Source organism: Propithecus coquereli, unplaced genomic scaffold, assembly GCF_000956105.1.
Source record: "Propithecus coquereli isolate 6110/MARCELLA unplaced genomic scaffold, Pcoq_1.0 Scaffold765, whole genome shotgun sequence".
NCBI lineage: Eukaryota > Metazoa > Chordata > Mammalia > Primates > Indriidae > Propithecus > Propithecus coquereli.
The window spans coordinates 619,711-640,288 of record NW_012153785.1 but is presented as its reverse complement, the minus strand read 5'-3'; the positions used below and the strand labels follow the sequence as shown (position 1 = coordinate 640,288).

Below are 20,578 nucleotides of genomic sequence, written 5' to 3'. Positions count from 1 at the left end.
TCTATTCTCTGTTGTTTGTGGAATCCAAGGAGGTTTTTTCCTGGTTTTTATTTTTAGAGACTTTCCTGTTGCATCTAGTCATTGGTAGTGTCTGCACATGATTGAAAGTAGGGGCTTGTAGGAGATTGAGAGCCCTGAGCTGGTATAAGGGGCCTATTGACACTGAGCTGGCCACAAGGCCTGGGGTGGGGGCAAGGGGGTCCCAGGATTGAAGGAGGGACATGGGGCTGGGTGTGAGCCCCTACCCCGCCCAAGCTGGGGGGGGGGGGGCTGTTAGTTGCATGCTCTGATGATAGTATCTTTCCATCTTGCCTTTTACCTGGTCAGATCATCTAGAGAGTGCTCTGCCTCCTATCTGGAGGGGAAGGATCTAGCTGCCAGCTGTGTGGGTATCTAATGGAGAAAGAGGTCTCCTGGTATTTAGGTTGTACGTGGCTACCTAACCCCTTGTTTTTGGTAGAGCACTCATATCTTCCCCTGTGCCAGTCTAGCTCCATTCCAGAGACCTCTGGTTTACATTTTCCGGAAAGTAGACCTTTAGTTTTCTGCAGAAGTGTCAAGTGCATGGAAGGAGCTTGGGGGGTGGGATGGCGATCCAGCTTTTCTCAGCTCCGCCCCTGTCTGCTGCAGGGAATCCCACCCCTCCTTCCAGAGTGGCAGCACTTCCTGAGCCTTCGGAGGAATCTCGGGTGGTTCTTGGCTTTCCCACTGCTGGCTTGTAATTACACTTTCTCAGATCTGCCAACTACAAATCAGTCTGCTTTTCAGCTTCCAGAATTCTGTTGCTGTTGTCTGCTTTCCTGTTCTCCCCTGGGGGGTTTTTCTTTTTTAATTGTGGTAAAATACACAAAATATAAAATTTACCATTTTAACCATTTTTAGGTATACAGTTTAGTGGCAATAAATACATTCACATTGTTGTCTGTATTTTTTTTAATAATAAAACAAATTACAAATAAAAGATTGTTTAATGTGATTATAGTCATTTTTTGGGAGAGAGCAAAATTAGACGTGTTATCAATCTAACAGGAGGCCTGATGCGGGTCTTCTCTTAATCCAGGAGTGATAGGATTTGTTCCGCACCTCCTAGGAAAGCAGTTGGATAGTCTGATGGCATAAAAGTGCATTTTATCTGTTTTTAACAACTATAGCTTTGTGGAAGATTGCAGTTGAAACTCCCAGGCCTGGCACTCGAGGCTCTTCAAGATCTGGCCCCCCTCCCGGGTCCTCCAGCCATCTGCCGTGCCTCCCACCACCCACTCACTGTTCTGGCATAAGATGGGTCTCCAGCCCTCTTGCCTTTGCCACGAAGGGTGTTCTGGAGTAAAATATTCCCCCTTCTGTCTCTGCTCTCTTCCTCATCTTTCAGCTTCCAGCCTCTGTCACTGCTTCTCACCCTAGGCCAGTGCTCAGTCCTCTTCATTTTTCCTCCCGGGACCTTGTACATACCCCTGAATTACCACCTTGCCTGTCCCATGCTGCCTGGCTCTCTTTGATGTCTGTTTCTGTACCAGGTCTTCTCAATGCCTGGTGCTCAGTTAAATGTCTGGATGAATTCCTGAAGCCAAAGATCTCAAAAGAAAACTCTTTATCTTTTTTTGTAGGATATCCGACACGAAGCCAGTGACTTCCCATGTAGAGTGGCCAAGCTTCCTAAGAACAAAAACCGAAACAGGTACAGAGACGTCAGTCCTTGTAAGTATCCACGTGGCAGTACAGGTCTCACTCTTGCTCAGCTGCAAGGCCTTTCAGCCAAGACTCCTTTAGCCCTGGGGTTTGGTGATAAACCAGTAGCAGCAGAGGTTTATGACTTGATTGTTTCCTATAATAAAGGAATTAGAGACTTATAGTAATGGTTCATTTCTCCACCATTGTAGAAGGAGTAAGGTTTCAGTTTCTGGAAAATGCAGCGAAGTTCAAAGTACATTTTTTTAGCTTTGACTGTTTTTGTGATGAATCATTTTCCTACCAGCTGAAGCAGAGTATAGCAGGCATAATATAACCTTTTCTGCGTGACTCAGCGACAGTATTATTAGACCCCAAGCATTGTGCTGAGCTGTGATTGTGGTCTGCACAGGCATTCAGGGGTGGGGGCTGTTCATCCGCTCCGATGAATGTGCAAGTCGGCTCTGCTTCGAGTCCCCCCAACCTGTCCCCCACCTTTGTTGTTTTTCTCCTTCTTTTCTGCTGTTAGCTCTTGCTTCTGGTTATCAGTGTGCCTGCTGGCCTTTGGCAGCCTCCTCTGCCTTCTGAGGGATTGGCTTTCAATCTGCTGACATCTTAGATGTCAGTAACTAAACATGTTAGAATTTGTGTAAAGTAAGGAAAACCAAAACAGTATAGGACCTGAACTTTGCCATCTTCTCTAGGCCACAGAAACCTTTTCGACTCCCCTCCAGAGTCTTTAGACGTTGTCAGTTGGAGCAGGCTTGTGGCTGCTGACGTCTCCATGGCAGTATGCTCTGCCAGGGGTGCAGAAGATTCAGTAGTCAGTCCTCCAACGGGCACTTTCTGTGTGTCCTGTGAGTGGCAGCTGTCAGTGCTCTCTGCCAGGAGGGTTGGCAGTGCATCCTGCCCTGACTGTGTGGCACCTAGATTCCGGGAAGGGTCATAAAAATGGAGCTAGAATTGGTACAGAGCATGTGCCTCTTGACCTGCTGCTGTGGTGCCCTGCCTGGGTTTGTACCTCAGCTCTGCCACTTAGAGCCCTGTGGCTTTGGGCAAATTGTTCTCCTCTTCGATCTTCACTAAAATAGGAGTCACACCTCTCTCATAGGAGTGTGTGAGGATGAAATGAAACAACATAAGCCACTTAGCCCAGTGTCTTGCTCAGACGTAGTTAAGTACTCAATAAATGTTGGCTGTAGTAGAAAAGGATGTTGCCAGGAACATCTGAAGTGCAATTCTAGGTTAATAGGTGACGTGATTGCACCCCAACAACTTATACTCTTGATTTAGCAAATGTCTAGGCTGAGGCGCCTCATAGGTATTTATTTAAAAACAAAAAACCTCGGTGATCCGCTATGAAGTCCTGGCCAGAAACCTCCAGACAGCTGATCTGAGTGCAACAGAACAGTCACTGTCCACCTCTTTCACACAGTGCCAGGATACCCTGCGTCTCTAGCTCTTGCCATGCTTGCTCTGAATTTGGGAATGTCTATGATATTCCTTCGCTACACTTTTTATTATTCCTCATCTAAATGGTTTTATGACCCAGTTTTACAAGGAAAAAACAGCAATTAAAATGTTGTTCCAGGGAAACAATTCCCAAACTTTTTCGCCTCCAATCTCATTGCTCGTATTTCTCCCCTACTCCTACCCTCCAGTAGAAGAAGTAATTATTAAGGTTGTAGGGAAAATGGAGAGAATGATTGAAGGTAGCAGGTGACCTACTGCCCGTCTCACAGTGCTAGTGCTGATGACAACAGCAGCAAGTTACTGGGCACTTGCCTGGTCCCGAGTGCTGAGCTAGGCCTTGTACACACATTACTCATTGACTCTAACTGCGACCCTCTTGTCACCTACCATTCAGCAAGCAGAAACAGCAAGGCTCAGAGGTTGAGTTATTTGCCCAAGGTCAACCAGTACTATTTGAACCCACTCGCATAACCCACTAATGCCAGTCATAGTTTGTTTTGTTTTTTGAGACCTTATATCTCTATGATCCACTTAAAAATTACCTAAATGTGTCAATTTGTATTAAGCTTAGAGTTCATCATCCCTTGTGCCATGCCAGAAATAAAAGTACCCACCCGCTGTTATTATTAATAGCTACACTAACAGGATGGGGAAAGTGGCCCTCAGGGAACCACTGCTTTTCTGACAAAGTAATGATGAGAGAAAAAAAGTGACTGCGTTTTTTTCAGTAACCTGGGGCAGAACTTCCAAGTGACGTTATTTCTAAAAACTAATCTAAAAGGTGCATTTAGTACAGTTTCAGTGTTTTGGATTTGGAGATTTTTCCAGTTAAATTTTATTTAAATATCTGTGATTTGATTAAGATATGTTCTGAATTTGAAAATTTTAGGATCATTTAAGTTCATTATACTTGAACTTTAGAAAAAAAGAAAATTTTTTTATAAAGGAATTCAAGGTATGACTTTTGACGCTGCTGTGTACTTAGGTCATTTAATCTTGAAACCACTGGACATAGGGTAGGTTGAGGTGCAATCATAAATCCTACTTATTATAGTTCATTGTACCAACTACAGCTGTGGGGCTGGGTGGAATTTTTGGTGCATTTTGTTCCCTTTTAAAGATTGAAGCCACTATATTTTTTACCCTTTAAAAGTTTGTGTTAAGCATCAGAGAACAGATCCTTTGATGCCCCTGTCAGGCCCGTCAGGTTTAGGGGAGAGTGATAAGCATCATGGGAAGATATGACCTAAGAACAGATTTCCCGAGTAGGACATGTATATGTTTTAGTGTAGTTTATCGCTGTTGCTGTGTAGTGTGAAGTTTCAAACACTTTAGAAAAGCCTTTCTGAAAACACCAGTCACTCCACATGGATGACGAATCTTAACTAAAACAGCAAGGCCTCAGCCACTGTGAATGGCCTCACTGCCATCAAGTCACCTTTGCTTTTCCGTGGGGTGCACTGCCTGCGTGTAGACGCTCTGTTCCTCCAGGGTTAGCCTCTGAGTTCTGGTTTGTCTTTCAGTTGACCATAGTCGGATTAAGCTACATCAAGAAGACAACGACTACATCAATGCTAGTTTGATAAAAATGGAAGAAGCCCAAAGGAGCTACATTCTTACCCAGGTAAGCAGATTTTAATGTCAACTTAAGAATTTTAGAATGCTGTTATCTACACCTCAAATAAAATCTGCCACATACCTTAGAAGGTCTGGTTTTAAACAAACCAAAAGCAACAAGTGAGGAAAAAAATTCTTCCTTCAGAGGTTCATTTTGTTTGTAGCACTAAACTTTTTGGGGAAGTACGATATGACAGTGCTAGGAATGAGAGCTTATGGAAAGCAGCATTAACGTGTCAGAATTGCCTGCAGTCTGGACAGAGGCAGCAGAGCTGTGGCGGGGGGAGGGCTCGTACCTGTGTTGATTCCGGAAGTATTTGCCCCAGAGCATCAAATGCTTCTGATGGCAAATCTAAGAGAGTTGGCAGTAGACCAGGAATCTTTGTCCAGACAGCCATTCAGATCAACCCAGCAGGTCCTCATTCTTTAGTCCAGAAAAAGCATCATTAGATCACGTGAACAAGCATGAAAATCCACTTAAAATTCCTATTGGCTTTTGGCATCTTTATGGAAAAAAATCATGAGAGTGGTTTAATAATTGAACCTCTTGTAAAACACTTAATGGTATGTGACTAAAAGACCGTAGGTATCTGGGAAAGGGGATAAAGTAGTTTCTTTTTAATTAATTTTCTTAAATCTTAACCTGTTACCTGTAAGTTGGTCTAAACAGTCTAAGTTTCTTGTTCTATTTTTCATTGTACTTTTGTTTTCCCGTTCCATATCAGCTTATCAACCTTATATGTGGCTTTAGGCTATAGGGTGATTTTTGAACATCATAATTCTTAATATTTGAAAATTAAAATTCTGGGGAAGCCAGAAACATTGTGCAGAAGGGCAGCTTTGGGCAGGGAGCTAGATTAGGGCATATCCAGCAAAGGCCCTTCTTCAGGGCTTTTTGGTCCTGTCCCAATTCCTCCCTGTCCATGACCAAAATCAGCCCAGGTGTCTCCCGGTCAGTGCGTGGAGCATCACCCAAGCTGTGTGTAGTCTCGTGGGGCCATCGAGGAATTTCTTGCTGTGTGAATACAGGGAGGCCTTTGCCAGGTCCTGAGCCCCTGGTCTTCCCAACACCTCTAGGGTGTTTAGGGTGGGCTGGTGGGGGCTGGTAGATGCCTAGGGGCGGCAAGCTGATGAGAAGAGGTTGAGGCAAAAGTGGCTTCTTGAGGACTTTTCTTTTTGGAAAAGTCCAATTTCCTACTTCCCGATTTCAGCCATTCAACTTGGACGTGGGGTCAGGAAGCTCTTCAGCCATCGTATACCGTCAGAGGGTGTGTAATGTCAAATGGAGCATTAGGAAATCACCATGAAAACTCATACCCCTGTCCTGCCCACCCCATGCCCTAGCAGGTCCTTGGGACTTGTGGAATTCTGTCCTATTTAGGATGTTGGTAAGCTGCTTACACTGTCTCCCTTTACCCTGGGATTTACAAAAGGAATCAAATCAGTCGGACCCCAAAGGAGCACCCCTAGACACTATAACTAAAACATTTCACAAGCCCCAAAACTCTTCCCATTTTTTTATTTTCAAAATTCATTATGCAAATAATACCAGTCTCTATTCTCATATTTTAAAAGAAGTATAGAAAACTAGAGAATAATGTACAAGGGGCCCCTTCTTTACCTCGCCCATGACGTATCAACTAGGTGTGAGCTGTGCCCTCACAGGTTGTATGCGATTGTCACCCTCCCGACACATCCTAAACCAGGGTGGTGTTGGGGGGTGGGGAGGGCCCTGGGTGAGTAGTTGAGAGTGTCGTCATGCCCGGGGCGGAGGATGGAAGGCTCAGTTAGCCAGCCAGGCGCCATGAGATTTCTGGTTGCCAGGAGCTGTTGTCCTGTTAGCTGTGGGGAAGGGGCAACCCACGTGTTCTGCTACTGTCTGAGTCCCTGCTGCGCAGTGCTGAATTGTCTGGGTTCAGGCAGTAAGTTCGAGATGAGTTCTGGGAAGAATGAGAGGGCACCAAGGGCTAGTGTGGTCAAACAAAGTGTGACAAGACTTACAGGGCACGGATTTAAAGAATAAGGACAACCTGGGTGAAAGTAGACGAGAGGCGGTGCTGGCCCGCGGAGGTAACAGGCTCTGACGTGGAGGTGATAGGTGGTGTCCCTTCCAGGCGGTACTGACAGTGGGTACAAACTCCGAGACATTCATACCCTGTGCCCATTGCCAGGTGGGCTGGAGTGAGACAGGCTCTAGCTGCTCAGCAAACACCCCACCGTGCCCCAGTGACAGTGTACTGCTTGGGCCACCTGAATGACCATTTGTGTGTCCACATCTCTTAAGTTCCTTGGTCTAAGGATGAAGGCTGTCTGTGGTCAGGCTCGTCCTTACTAATAATAAGCATAGTAGCTGGCATTTTATTAGGTACTTACTGTATTTCAGGGACTGTGCTAAGCCCTTTATATATATGAATATAGTTAATTTTCACAAGTCTATGAATAGGTACTGTTGTTAGTCAAGTGAGATAGATGGGGAAACTGAGGCATGGAGAGGTGAAGTGATTGCCTAGCATCACAAGATGACAAGTGATTGGAGCTGGGGCTCAAACTGAGAGAAGCATTAAGATTGGTCCTGTCCCCACACTGCTTCGCGCCTGCACCCACGAGTTTTGTCCTGTAGTGCACCTGCTCTGAGGGGTGGGTTTCGGTGGGGCCCCTCAGCCGGCCAGCCTGAGCCAGAAAGCAGCATCAACGATTTCTGTCCCGGGTTGGTCAGCCCTGAACTGAGATGCAGAAATGACCTTTCACTGTGTGGAAGAAAATAGAACAACAGTTACCACTAGGCAGGAAGAGGCGGGTCTCTGTCTCAGCCTCGGCCACCGCTCTGCCTCAGCTGGGGAGGCCCAAGGGTGCCGTCATCCGCTAACCACCAAAGGTGAGCTCACGCTGTGGTATGTTTATGTTTCAGATGTCACACGTTGTGTAATTGTGTTTGCAGGGCCCTTTGCCTAATACGTGTGGACACTTTTGGGAGATGGTGTGGGAACAGAAAAGCAGGGGTGTTGTCATGCTCAACAGAGTGATGGAGAAAGGGTCGGTAAGTCGTGGATTCATTTGCCATTTATGTCACCGTGTGTATACCAGTCCACAGAGTTACCATTTTGTCTGAATTTCTTCATTTTCCTTATTACTTGTATATTTCCGTTAGTATCATTTTTATTTAAAAAAAAAAAAAAAAAGTAGTGCTATGTAAACATGTGTGTTGTAAGCAAGGCAATTAAGAGAATAAAAAGGGGGGAGGAAAATTGCCCTTGACTCCTTCCCAGCCCCATCGGTCGTCTCTGCAGAATGTGACGTGTGTGCTTCCCTCTCAGCTGTGGTTCCTGTGCTGCTGCTGTTGCACCATGGAGCTGGGTAAACCTAGTTTTACTTTGAAAATTAAGTGTTTGGTGTATCTTCATCATTTCTGGATTTTTGGCTGGTAAAAGTGTGCCCCCTAGAGCCGCCCATGCTGAGCTGTGGGAGCAGCTGGACCGCGGATGAAAAGTGCCTCCATAAGACACCTCGTCCCGTGTCCTCAAAGTGGACGTGCTCTGCTTGTGCACCGACTTCGGGGTTGGTGACATTCCACATTCTTCGCTACTCTTAAAACATCCCTTGGGATAGTATGTGGACACAGGTGTACGTTTTGGGCAGGCCACCACCCGTCACGCCTCTGTGCCTTTAGCCACCCCCACCTCTCAGTGTGCTCCCCTCAGTCCATTCTGCACCATGCTTCCAGAATGATCTTTGTCCCTCAAGTCTGACCACAGCTCTTCCTAGCTGGAAACCCTGCTGTGGCTCCCCTCGCCCCATAGGACAGTACATAACGTGGCTCACAGCACCCTGCATGTCTGGCCTAGTTCCCTGGACCCAGGAGTCTTCTCATTGCACACTCCAGCCAGGAGAAACTTTCTCTTTTTAGTTGCTTACCACGTGCTCTGGGCTGAGGAATCGCAGTGCTCACGCTCATCCCACTCCCAGGCAGCCTCTGTGTCTGCCCTCAGCTCAGCCTCCAGCCTGCACTGTCCCACACCCTCCTTGCTCTGTTGGCATTGCCTCCTTCTTAACAGCCTCTCTCCTGCGTTGGATGGTACGTGTGCAGCTCTCCTCCCCTTCCCTGCCCTCGCTCCTCCCCAGCCCTGCCCCGACTTCTGGGGCTCCCCAGCCTCAGGGCTCACGACCCGAGGAGAAGATGAGCTGAGGATTGTGGAGACTGATAGGAACAGAGAACTGGGTGTCCCCGGGCCTTGCCAGGTCTGGGCGCAGCTGGGGCACCACTCACAGCTGTCCTGGCCGCCTTGGGTCACAGACGTGGCTTGCCAAAAGAACATGAGGGCTCCAGAGAAGCCACCCCTCCAAAGAAAGCGCAGTCATGGCCCTAGAGCATAAAAAATACAAGTGTAAAGAAGTAACACATCAAAGGAAACTTCAGCAGTGAAAACTCGAAGCATTAACCACAAAGCCTTTTCCCTCCCCACACACAAAAAGAAACGGTATTAGTTACTCACATAAAATATTCCTCTATGGACAGCACATGTTTAAAATCATTGGGTTTTGAGGATTTTTTTTTTTTTTTTTGCCTCTGCCCACTTTTTTTTAAAATGCAAGTATGTATTCGCTCAACAATGACAGATAAGGAGTGTTCAGTTGCTGAAATTATGCATCTTATCTTAGAAAATAACTTTTTCAGTGAAAGTGGTTTTTATTTTTTTTTCTTTCTGCTTCAGTGGTTTGATTAGTAAAATGTGAAGTTACAAATTTGAAGCAAATCACCACCCTTCACCACTATTGTCAGCAATTTTGAATAAAGAAACAACACATTAGGTTCCCACAACACACACTCTCCTCAAGGGAAACGGATGCGCGGCGGCCGGTGGACGGGCTCAGCACAGCTCGGCACAGGTGCGGGCTCCGACCTCGGCGCTGCTGACACTGGGCCGGGTCGCTTTCTATTGGGGAGTGGGGCGGGGTTGCTGTGCTGTGCTTTTTTTTCATGGAGGCTCAGCAGCATCTCTGAGGCCAGTAGCACCTCTACTCCAGATGAGGCAGTCAGACGTGTCTCCATGTCCGGACTCCAGATTTTACCCAGTGTCCTCTGGCAGGCAATGTTGTCCCCGGGTGGGATGCACTGGTCTATTTGATATTGAGGGCTAGAAATGTTAAATCAAGACATTCATTCAAAAATCATCAGGTAGCATTTGCTTTTTCTTTCTTTCTCTGTTGCTAAAAGTTCTGGTAAAACCTCTTTGCTCTTAGTTAGCAAGTGGTTTGCTTTAGCAGCTGTTGTCGCGTTACAGCAAGGGCTGTGAACAGCACTGTAGTTATGCAGGCCCTGCTCTCAGTCGTCTCCCGCCCAAGGCTGACCACAAATGGATCATAGATCCACTGTGACAGCCTTTCCCGTTGGATCACTGTGTTGACCCTCGAAAACCATGGCTGGTTGGTTTTATTACGGTTTAGTTTGATAATGTGACAGTAGTCCCTGTTTGCCTCTTTAAGTACTCCATTCTGCTCGGGGTCATTTGGGCACACAGATTGGCATGAAAAGCAACATGTAGTTTGAGATTCTTAAAGTTCCACATCAACATTATCACTCCCAGAGGGCTGGGTGGGAAAAATCATGAGAAGTCACAGTGTCTTACTTGCTCAGCTGATCTAGTTATAAACTACCCACACAGCCCATGGTAAAACCAGCTTGTGGGGAGTTTTCATTTAATGCATATTTGTTTTTTGGTTTCCTTTCTTCAATAAATAGTGTAGGATGCTCCCTCTTATTTTTGGCAAACCTGCCTGTTATCTTTTGGGGCCCCACGCTTCCTGGAAGCCAGTTATACAGAGGATGATTGTGTGTGTTAGACTGGGGTCATCCAAATGGCCAGCGTTCTCATTGGTTCAATTTAAAAACTACTTTAGACATGTTGGTGTAGAGTGTGCATGTGTGTGAGGGTTGGGATGGTTGTTTAGACTGGGGAGGGAAGCACAGCAGGTGTAACTTGCCATTGCAGAACACCGCCTGCATCTCTCTTGAAATCGCTGCTAAACCACCTGTCTGCTCTCAGGTGCTTTTGTGCACAAGACACTGCTGCGTTTTGTATCACGAGTACCTTAGGATTCATTCACCTCTCACACTCTGCTTCCTTAGTTCTCTGTTAATCATTCTTTGGGAAAACCAAATCTTCCATCGCAGGGTCACTACAGATGACTTTGATAGGTGTTTGCTAAGACCGCCTAGCAGTTAGTTTGGGAAAGCCCCAAGCACAGTCTCTGACATCTGCTTTCACAGTGGAAATGGCAGCTGCAGGACACGCCAGCATGTTGCACCACCGAGTTCCCGTCTGTGCCAACCCCAGATAGGACTCGGTTTGAACTTTGCTTTCTAATACAAATCAGTCTGCTTTTCAAGTCCATGTATATCAGTACAAGAGGATAACCGGAAATGGGGATCTTGTGTCTAATTTTTTATTCGATTTTGTATGTTAAAACAAAAATTTCTACAGAAAATGACAGCAGAGCATAGCATGTTACTATAAATGTGTAAATGTTCTTAAAAATAAATATCGGGCGATCGATACTTAGTTTATGACAGAATTCCTCAGTTGTAGAATTTCAAAGTCTTGGTCTTTATCTACATTATAGAGGTTTGTTAGGCTTTATATTTGATTTTGAAAGTGAATGCTTGCTGTATGGAGGTGAGATTTAAGAGAGTTTTCTACGCTGCTCATGAGACGAGGAACGCTGGCCTCTTCCTCTGTAGTGACAGGCCCCTCTGCGTTTCTGATCTCTGCTTCCCTCTGTCTCTGCTTGCTGTGTCGAGTGCCCACTGCAGCACAGGTGGTCTGGAGCCTACCAGCTCAGTCTCTTTGTTTCTGGAGTCTTGAGGCATCACAAGCTCTAATTAGTGGACGCGTGGGAATAAACACATCCTGTCACGTTCTTCTGAGGTCTTGCTCTTGGCTGCCCCGCCCCCACCAACCCTGGCTGAGCAAGGGTCTCGCTATATAATTAATACCTTTGTGTCCTGAGTGACAGAATTACTTTGGTGCTGACAGATTGGCCCCATTTGAGGAGTTTGTCTCTGGCAACGCATTGTCAATGTAGGCAGATAACATGGGCTGCGACTTTGAACAGGCCATGCCTGGGCTCTTGAGGAAGCTCTGTTGGCTTCTGATCTGGGGCCATGAAGTCTGATGCTGTGCTGGCATCACAACCTGGTGTTTCTCAGTTTATTTCTCTCGCTTTTTGCTTTGGTTTTGTTTGGGAGGCAGCTGCCAGCTTCATTAGAGCAGGACCAGTAGGCATTTGTGGTTCTGCCTTCACCTTCCTCACGTGCCTCCTGTCTCCTTGTTGCCCCACGTGGTGCCGCAGTTCCTGGGCCTGCTGCCACAGTGCGCTGTGATTGGGGTCTCTCCTGGCCCCTTCTCCAGGTGCTCTTCTGAGCCTGACTTCTTTGCAGTCACTCCCTAACCTAGGACATCCTAATTGCCTTCCAGACCTGCCTCTTCCATAGAGCTTTCTCTGATCTCTCTTTCCGGTAACCTGGGCGGCCTGAAGCATTTCCCTCTTCTGAGTTCCTGTGGCACATCCGTAGTGTTTCCCCCTCAGCCCTTCCCACAGTCCACCTTGTCACTACTGGCCACAGCAGTCTGTCTTGATGACAGAGGGCTGGCCCTGAAGTGGCTTCCTTCACCCACATCATCCTTGGCCCCAGAGGAGGTATGGACTGAGTGAGTGCATGTGAACTACAAGTGTCATTTGCCAAAGAGCTGTTTACACAGTGACACTTGGTTTGACAGAGTCATAAGGTCTTTGAGGTTTCCTCTTCTAGGCATATGGTCAGTCCTTCTGGCTCATAGACCCGGCAGCTTAGCCCCTGTCAACCTGCCATTTTTGGCCAGAACATTCATCCACAAGCCGAAAGGTTTGAATAACCTTTCGGTTATTCGGTGCAGAGACTTAGTTCAAGCAAAGTATGTCACTAAACTTGAGTCAAACTTTTTTTCTTAGACTCCAGATCTTTATGACTTTGCTTGTTTTAAAGAAAACTTTAATGAGCTACATTTAAATCAAGAACATCAAATAGTTTCTAAGATTATCAAAGTACAGCATCAAAAATATTTTTCTGAACTGAACCAAACCCGAATGAAAGGGTGATTCCAAACCCTGAGGCGCCCTCTGCACGTCTTCTCCGAAAGTTAGTTTGCGTTTGATTATAACCCTTCAGCCTTTCCAAAGGGCGTCCCTGCAGTCTCTTCCGGTCTTGTTTGCAATTGCCCCGTTTGCAGGGCAAGTCACCTGCACTCTGTGCCATCATCCCGCTCAGGTCCTTGGCAATGTCTGAAATGGCTACGTAAAGGAGTCTGTGAAAGGCGAAGCTGTTTGTGCAATCTGCTTCATAGGTTGTGACAAAGGGTCAGACCCCTGCAGCACTTCATTGCTTCGGATAACCAGGGCCTGCTGGATTTGAAAGTCTGATCCCTGTCTGCACACCCAGTCCTGGACAGGACCTTCACAACCCCTGCCCCCCCATCCCAAGAGGCCGGCAGCTGCACTAACCACGACTTCCATGTTCAGAAAACCCCAGGCCTTTGGGTTATCAAGAAGCTCATGGAATGTACTCCACGTTTCCGGCCATAGGAAAACAGTCAGTTGCTCACAATAATTCAATGTTATTTCCTCCCTTAGTTAAAATGTGCACAGTACTGGCCACAAAAAGAAGAAAGAGAAATGACCTTTGAAGATACGAATTTGAAATTAACATTGATCTCTGAAGACATCAAGTCGTATTATACAGTGCGGCAGTTAGAATTGGAAAACCTTACGGTAAGCGGGGCGTGCACTCAGGTGCTTCGGTGGTCACTGGTTGAGATGTCTCCTTCCTTGCATGATATTCCCTAACACCAATGTTCCCACATCTTGGGCGAGATGTGGTTTAGGCTCACTCCCCTGCCCTCCCCTAAAAAAAAGAGCGGAAAAAAAAAAAAAAGAAAGACGTGGTTTGGGCACTGTGGTGAGCAGGGCTTACATATGTACCCACCAAGTGACCAGGAGGGCAGAGGCCATAGGTGCCACCTTCTCCACAGAGCACTCGCTCTAAACTTTAATGCTGGTTAACACCAGTTCTTAGGGAAAAGGCAGTTTCTTACCTAACAATGATTGATTCCTGCCCGTACAACTGCAGAGGGACTGAGTGGCAACCTGCAAGTTCAGCACCAGCGGAGCATGCTGGTGCCTTGGCGCTGCTCAGTCCCCTCATCTGTAGCGAGGGGAGAGGAGCCCCCCAGGCTGATTCCAGTTTCCTAGCCAGTGGGAGCTTTCTAGGTGAGGTCTTGGGTTTATTTATTTTGGGAAGACTCTATAACATCAGCTGCTGGTGCTAAAAGATGGCCTTGGGACATGGTGAGGCACTGTGCAAAGCAGCACCGCCTGCCCCTGGAGGTTGGGAATAATTCCTGGAGCCACCACTCAGTGGGGTCCACGCTGGTGCTAAGAGCGGTGAAGGGAGCTCTGGGCAGTGCCTGGGGACGCCAGTAAACACAGTGGTCAGCCACTAGCCTCTGGAACCGAGCTGTTTGAGGTTGAATCCTGGCCCCAGCATGTCACACTGTTGGGCTTGAGCAAGGGACACTACCTCTCATGGTGTCTGTTTCCTCTTCTGTCAGACTTGGGTTTGTAAGGGTCCCGGGAGGTCCCATATGGGAAGGGTTGGACCAGCACCGGGCTCAGGGCACTTGCTCAGAAAGGGGCAGTTGGTACCGTGGGGGGCATCACATGGGCTTGTCTAGGGGAGGGCGGGGTGACGGAGACCACTTGGAGTGGGGCTCCTGGGCCGTGCGGAAGGGCAGGGCTCTGCTTCGGGTTGAGTCCACGGCTTCACTTTTCATGCACTGCTTTATAGTCATCGTGGCTCCTGTTACTCAGTCCAGAGTTAAAAGTAAGATCTAGAACTTAGCCATAGGTTACCGGGAAGTAGAGGAGGGGTTCAAGCAGCGTGGCTTCTGAGAAATGCAGTGGCACAGCTTCTGGGATTGCTCTCTGCCCGCTCTGGCGCTGGAGCCGCCAGCCCTGCTGCAGCCGTGTGGGGCTCTTCGAGCGTGGTGGGTGGAGGGTTCTCAGGACCAACGCTGGCTGCGTGTTGGAATGTGCCTGAAGGATTATGTGGTAGACTTTTTAAAAAATGCGTTTCAGCACTTGCAAGCCTGAGATTAAGAGTGACTTCTGGTAAACTCCTGCTTGTTGAGGGAGACTGAATTTAGACAGAGCACAAGAGCTTTGTGCTTTTTGCTTTTTGGTAGAGTGAATACAGCTCATAGGTTTTGATGTTAGGATCTGTTTGCTCCAACAGACTTTGTTTTTAAAAAGTCTTTTCTCAGCCATGGGTGTCTGTTCAAGCACAGGCCTAGAATGAATTCCTTGCAATAGGTGAGCAGGTATGAGGGAGGGTGTCTCCAGGAGGGAACCTACACCTTTTTAAAGATCGAAAGAAAAATTGCTTTTGGCATGTCTTTTTCTCGTTCAGTTTTAAAAATATTTTTTAAGTGCATGTCTTTCCCCCTGAAATAGAAGAGAAATTTCTTTCCCTTCAATGCCATTAAATGGAGATCACTTTCTAGGGAGGAAAGAGTGGAATTGCTTAGTGCGATTCTGTAAATCATCCTAAGGTACAGACGCTCCTGGCTCTGCAGAATATCAAGTGAAGTTGGTGGCCGAGGTTACGTTGTATTGTGTGTTATGTGTTTTCGTACAGTCGAGTGAGGGAGTCACAGTAACTAGGCTGTGAGGGCAAGGTGGTATCTTTGCCCTTACACGCCTGGCATGGTGCTGTCACCTGGTTGGCATGTTGTGCGCATTTGCCAAATGCTTACATTGTTCGTAAGCAGGTCTCTGGCCTGAAGCGTTTCATCATCAGCTGCTCTCCAGGTGGCCTGGGGACTATCCTGGGGCCATGGAGCAGGGAGACCCTCAAGGCTGGCATGGTTTTTGTCTGCAGCCTTCTTGCCACACCCACATCAGGAGACTGGCGATCCTGGGACTCTTTCCCTCTCAGGGCCTTGCTTAACCTGAGTCCGCATTTCCCACACGCTCTTAGGTAGTAGAGGTCTTGAGCACTCTCCCCCACTGAGAATCACCTTTGATCATGGCCACCGGAAGGTGTGGGGAAGGAGCAGAGCTGGAAACAGCACCCAGCTGCTCCTTGGGGGCAGACCAGTCCAGGGGAAGGTACATTTTGGGACAAGGGCTGAGGTCCTCCTTCAGAAGTATCTGCAGCAGGCCCTGAACATGGCTCTCCACCTGTGAGCCTCAGCCTGCCCATCAGGAAAGTGGGAAGAATGGGGGCGCCTGCCTGCAGGGCTGGTGGGAGAACCGGTGCCAGCTCACGTACGCGCTCAGCTCACAGGGCAGCTGCTGCTCTTCCTGTCACGGCCTCCTCACGACCGTCTCTTCAGCTGGGTGTTGAGCCACACGTTGTGGTCTTTGGAGACTGAGTTGGTTAGTTTTTCTCTAAAATGACAATCCTCTGAAACTTCCAAATAGTCTTGAAAAGCCCTGAGTTGCCCAGAGCTGGTGCCCCGCACATGCAGGGACTTTCACTCTCACGGGCAGCCTTGCAGGGATCCAGGACAGGATTCTCGTGGGTGGCAACGCAGTGTCGCTGTGACTCGTGAGGCAGAGAGGAGCCAGTTGTAACCATGTAGACTGTGGAAGTGACAGGGACATTGGAGAAAAGAGGTGAGGGGACGGTTCCATCCTGAGGGACAGTGAAATCTGAGCAGGAGCACCCTGCAGGTTCCATGCTGAGTACAGGCCTGGACCCAGTGCCTGGTGTTTGTTGACGGGGTGCAGGGACCCTGGGAGAAAGTCTGAGAATGAACATTCCTCTTCGAGTTAGGTGAGTGGAAAGTCACCATGTGTGTGCTTGGAATTAGCGACTTACGTACAGATGATTCTCTTAGAATCGTCATGAGTATTTTTCTCTTTCAGACTCAAGAAACTCGAGAGATCTTACATTTCCACTATACCACATGGCCCGACTTTGGAGTCCCTGAGTCACCAGCCTCGTTCCTGAACTTTCTGTTCAAAGTCCGAGAGTCAGGCTCGCTCGGCCCGGAGCACGGCCCCATCGTGGTGCACTGCAGCGCCGGCATCGGCAGGTCAGGGACCTTCTGTCTGGCCGACACCTGCCTCTTGCTGGTAAGGAGGCCCTTGCGGGTGCCAGGGAAGAGCAGGGAATGCTTTCGAACTCCTGCCTTGGCCTGGCCGCGGCTCCTTTGGCAAGTGCATTTCCTCCGCTTTGACCTTCACTTTGTAACAGCTTCTCCCCTGTGAAAGCAGCTTTGTCCTGAATAGCTTTGTTTGCAGGGATGCTCCCAGTTTTAACGTGGAATCCAGACAGAGCCAAAGAATCCTCTTCTAATTCTTAACTCTTTTAGCCCTGTGTTCAAATGGTCCCCATTTCATGCAGTTCCTCACATTTTCTAGAATTCCTCTGCCTCCCTGCTGTGGTTTTTCCTAAGTAGAAACTGGAACACTCTTCTTCAGAAACATGGAAAGTCACGTTGCACTTGAAAGTCAGACCTGGGTGAATTGTGTCTTTCAGATGGACAAAAGGAAAGACCCTTCTTCCGTTGATATCAAGAAAGTACTGCTGGAAATGAGGAAGTTCCGGATGGGGCTGATCCAGACAGCGGACCAGCTGCGCTTCTCCTACCTAGCTGTGATCGAGGGTGCCAAGTTCATCATGGGAGACTCCTCAGTGCAGGTCAGCATCGCTTTTCCTTTAATCCAAGGGTGATGGTTTTAAGTTTTTGTCTTTGAAGGTGGCTGTCAGTTGTAAGAGTTCAAACACTGTCAGATGTCAGGAGATAGGTACCCTTCATGTTTAAAATAGCTAGAAAGTTGTCGAAGTGCTCCCCATGTTCCCATTTCTGCCTTTGAAGTGCTCACATAGAGAATGTTGATAGGAAGAATAGAATATTTTCAAACAATTTCATCTTCCAAGGCTGTGGCGGGAACCCCAGGCAGCCGGGAGCCCCTTGCCAAGCCTTCCCCTCTGCTCACTAAAAGGAGAGTGGATTTCCTGACAAATCAGCCAAGAGTGAACGCCAATGGGACTTCCTCTTGCTGCTCTTTCCAGGATCAGTGGAAGGAGCTCTCCCACGAGGACCTGGAGCCCCCACCCGAGCACATCCCCCCACCTCCACGGCCACCCAAACGCGTCCTGGAGCCACACAATGGGAAATGCAAGGAATTCTTCCCAAACCACCAGTGGGTAAAGGATGAGACTGAGGAGGATAAAGACTGCCTCATCAAGGAAGAAAAAACCAGAAGCTCCTTCAGTGTCCCCTGCAGCACGGAGAGGTAATGTGAGAGGGTCCCGTCTTGTGGGGGCGAGAGGAAATGACCTTCTGTTCCAGAAACACGTGCTGGTACTGAAATGCTCGGAAAGTGGGGCTCCTGCACCGCACCTGCTCCTGTCTGGGTTTGGGGCACAGTGCAGCCCTGGGAAGTGAATGGCTTTCGTAGGGTTCTAGCTCCACCTTGTGGTGCTTGTTGGAATGGGGGGCTTGGTGCAGCTGAGCCGGGTGTTTCTGCCCATGGCAGTGCCTCCGTCAGGCCTCTGCTGGTCCTGAAATTTGATGTCCAGGTTTACCATGTACCTTCAGTCCCTACTGTGGTCCTTTGGGGAACTTAAGCTTTTTATGTAGTCTTGACTAAAGTAATTTCCATCTTACTTCCTTGCAATTTAATGAACATTGAGCACCTATTGATGGATGTGGAATACTGTGATAACTAGAACGTATCCCTGGGCTGTTCTATCCCATGTTGTTGGGAAAGAGGCAGACCCCCAGTATATGGTGCTGGGAGCCCGTGGACAATGACACGGTAGAGGTACATGCTGAGGTAGTCAAGGAAGGCTGCCTGTGGGAGGTGGCACTGCATGGAAGCTTACAGACTGAGTAGGAGTTAGCCCAAGCCTGAGACTGCTGGCAGCAGTGTCCTTGGTACCTCCTTTTTGGAGGGAAGTTTTACGATGTGGGCACACTTTGACCCAGCAGTGCACATCCAGAAATTTAACCTGCGGCGGTTTCCGAATAAGTATGTAAAGATATGTACATGTAGTTGTATTTATTGTAGCATTGTTTATAATAGTGAAAAATTAGAGATGAGCCAGTGATATATCCAGGGATTAGATAAATTACACTTCTTCCCTGTGTTGGGATATCCTGTAGCTCTTAAAGAATAAGATCTGGGTGTACCGATGCGGCCAGACATTGGAGCTGCAGTACGTGAGGAGGCAAGTCACACAACAGTGTATACACCATGGTCCTCCAGCTGAATTGACCCTCACAGCGATCAGTTACCCAGGCACCTGTGGACCCTACCCTGGGTGTGGTGTGGGGGTGGGTGGGTGACAAATGGACTTCAGGCTGATTTGGCTGTGGCCTGGTCATCCTTCCAGGCAGAGGGGGCTGGCTGGCTGGCATGGGTTAACATCACCCTGCTCTGTCTACATGTGGCTCGTTTTATCATAGATTTTGTCCCATAATAATAGTGTCCTTGCCATCCATCTTCCCCGAAGTAAGTAACCCATCTCTGCCCCTCTGATTCCTCAGCACGAGTCAAGACACTGAAGTTAGAAGTCGGGTCATGGGGGGGAGTCTGCGAGGTGTCCAGGCCGCCTTCCCCGCCAAGGGGGAGCCATCGCCACCCAAGGAGGAGGAGAACCACACTCTGACTCACTGGAAGCCCTTCCTGGTCAACATGTGCATGGCCACAGTGCTCACGGCCGGCGCATACCTCTGCTACAGGGTATGTTTTCACTGACAGCGTGCTGGCAAGACGCGCGTGTGCAGAAAGCACTGGCTGCTAGCCCGGTGTTAGCATTCGTTCTGTGGAACATCTGAGCCAGTCTCAGAAGAAACAGATCAGAGGTTTTTAAAGTCTGCAACTGTGGAAGGGCTAACAAGAGAATTAAGGATTGATGCACTGGGGTCTTAAGGAGCCCTGTGGTCCCAAGAATATAATAAGAGTCTATTCTCAGGGCCTTAACCTATTCAGGAGTAAGTAGAGAAAATGCCAAATATGTCTCTCTTTCTTTCTTTTTGTTCATTTGTTTTTGGAAAAAAAAATAGAATTACAACACATTGTTGTTTTTAACCTTTATAAAAAGCAGCTTTTTGTTATTTCTGGAACAAAACAAAGTAGGTACTTATGAAACTCTCTTGTACCCTTAGGTGATATAATCAGATATACAATTTATATTTGATTTCCCAGGGAAAGAATTCCAAACTCTTACGAATGTAAACTCCCTTGGAGAAGAGGGTTAGGACACTGCCGCGCCCAGTGTGCACACTGAGCCCGGACAGTGTCTTCGAGCTTTCCCGCTTTGAGAAGAAAACCAACACAAGGCCATCTCTAGAAAACAAAACCCGGCTTCTGCTTTTGCTCAGGGTGTCCCCGCTGGTCTTTCATTGTTCATATCTCCATCAGTCCTCCTCGTGACAGCCATCTCGCTCACATACCGGCCCTCGTCACCCCATCCCCACAAGCGGGTTTCCTCGAGGCCCCTGCCTCAGGGTCGGAGTTCACCACAGGGTGGCCGCCGGCACTTCACCCCGCCGCCGGTCCAGAGGAGCGGGTTCCACTTCATCTGGAGAATGAGTGCCATTTCAGTAGAAATCCACGCGTTAGACGTGTGTTGCTGTTAAAGTAGGGGGAAGGGAGAGGATTAGCCTCAGAACTCTGGTCGTGGAAATCACCTTATAAGGGTTTTTTCATCTTTTTAAATATTTTACCTTTTTCCAGGTGACCATCTTTGAGTACACGAGATGGTTTTGCAAAA

General features: G+C 48.0%; 1 protein-coding gene across 2 annotated transcripts in view; it reads left to right on the top strand.

The window, feature by feature from the left end:
• The window catches only part of PTPN1 (protein tyrosine phosphatase, non-receptor type 1), a 74,330-nt gene that overhangs the window by 51,499 nt on the left and 2,253 nt on the right, over positions 1-20,578 (top strand). The window contains exons 2-9 of one of the 2 annotated variants that reach the window (XM_012662446.1): positions 1,605-1,695; positions 4,662-4,762; positions 7,694-7,792; positions 13,420-13,557; positions 16,717-16,926; positions 17,333-17,494; positions 17,870-18,093; positions 19,350-19,545. In XM_012662446.1, the coding sequence (XP_012517900.1) occupies positions 1,605-1,695; positions 4,662-4,762; positions 7,694-7,792; positions 13,420-13,557; positions 16,717-16,926; positions 17,333-17,494; positions 17,870-18,093; positions 19,350-19,545 (1,221 nt within the window). The remainder of the gene's footprint in view (positions 1-1,604; positions 1,696-4,661; positions 4,763-7,693; positions 7,793-13,419; positions 13,558-16,716; positions 16,927-17,332; positions 17,495-17,869; positions 18,094-19,349; positions 19,546-20,578) is intronic. The other variant, XM_012662447.1, reaches the window with a different exon arrangement.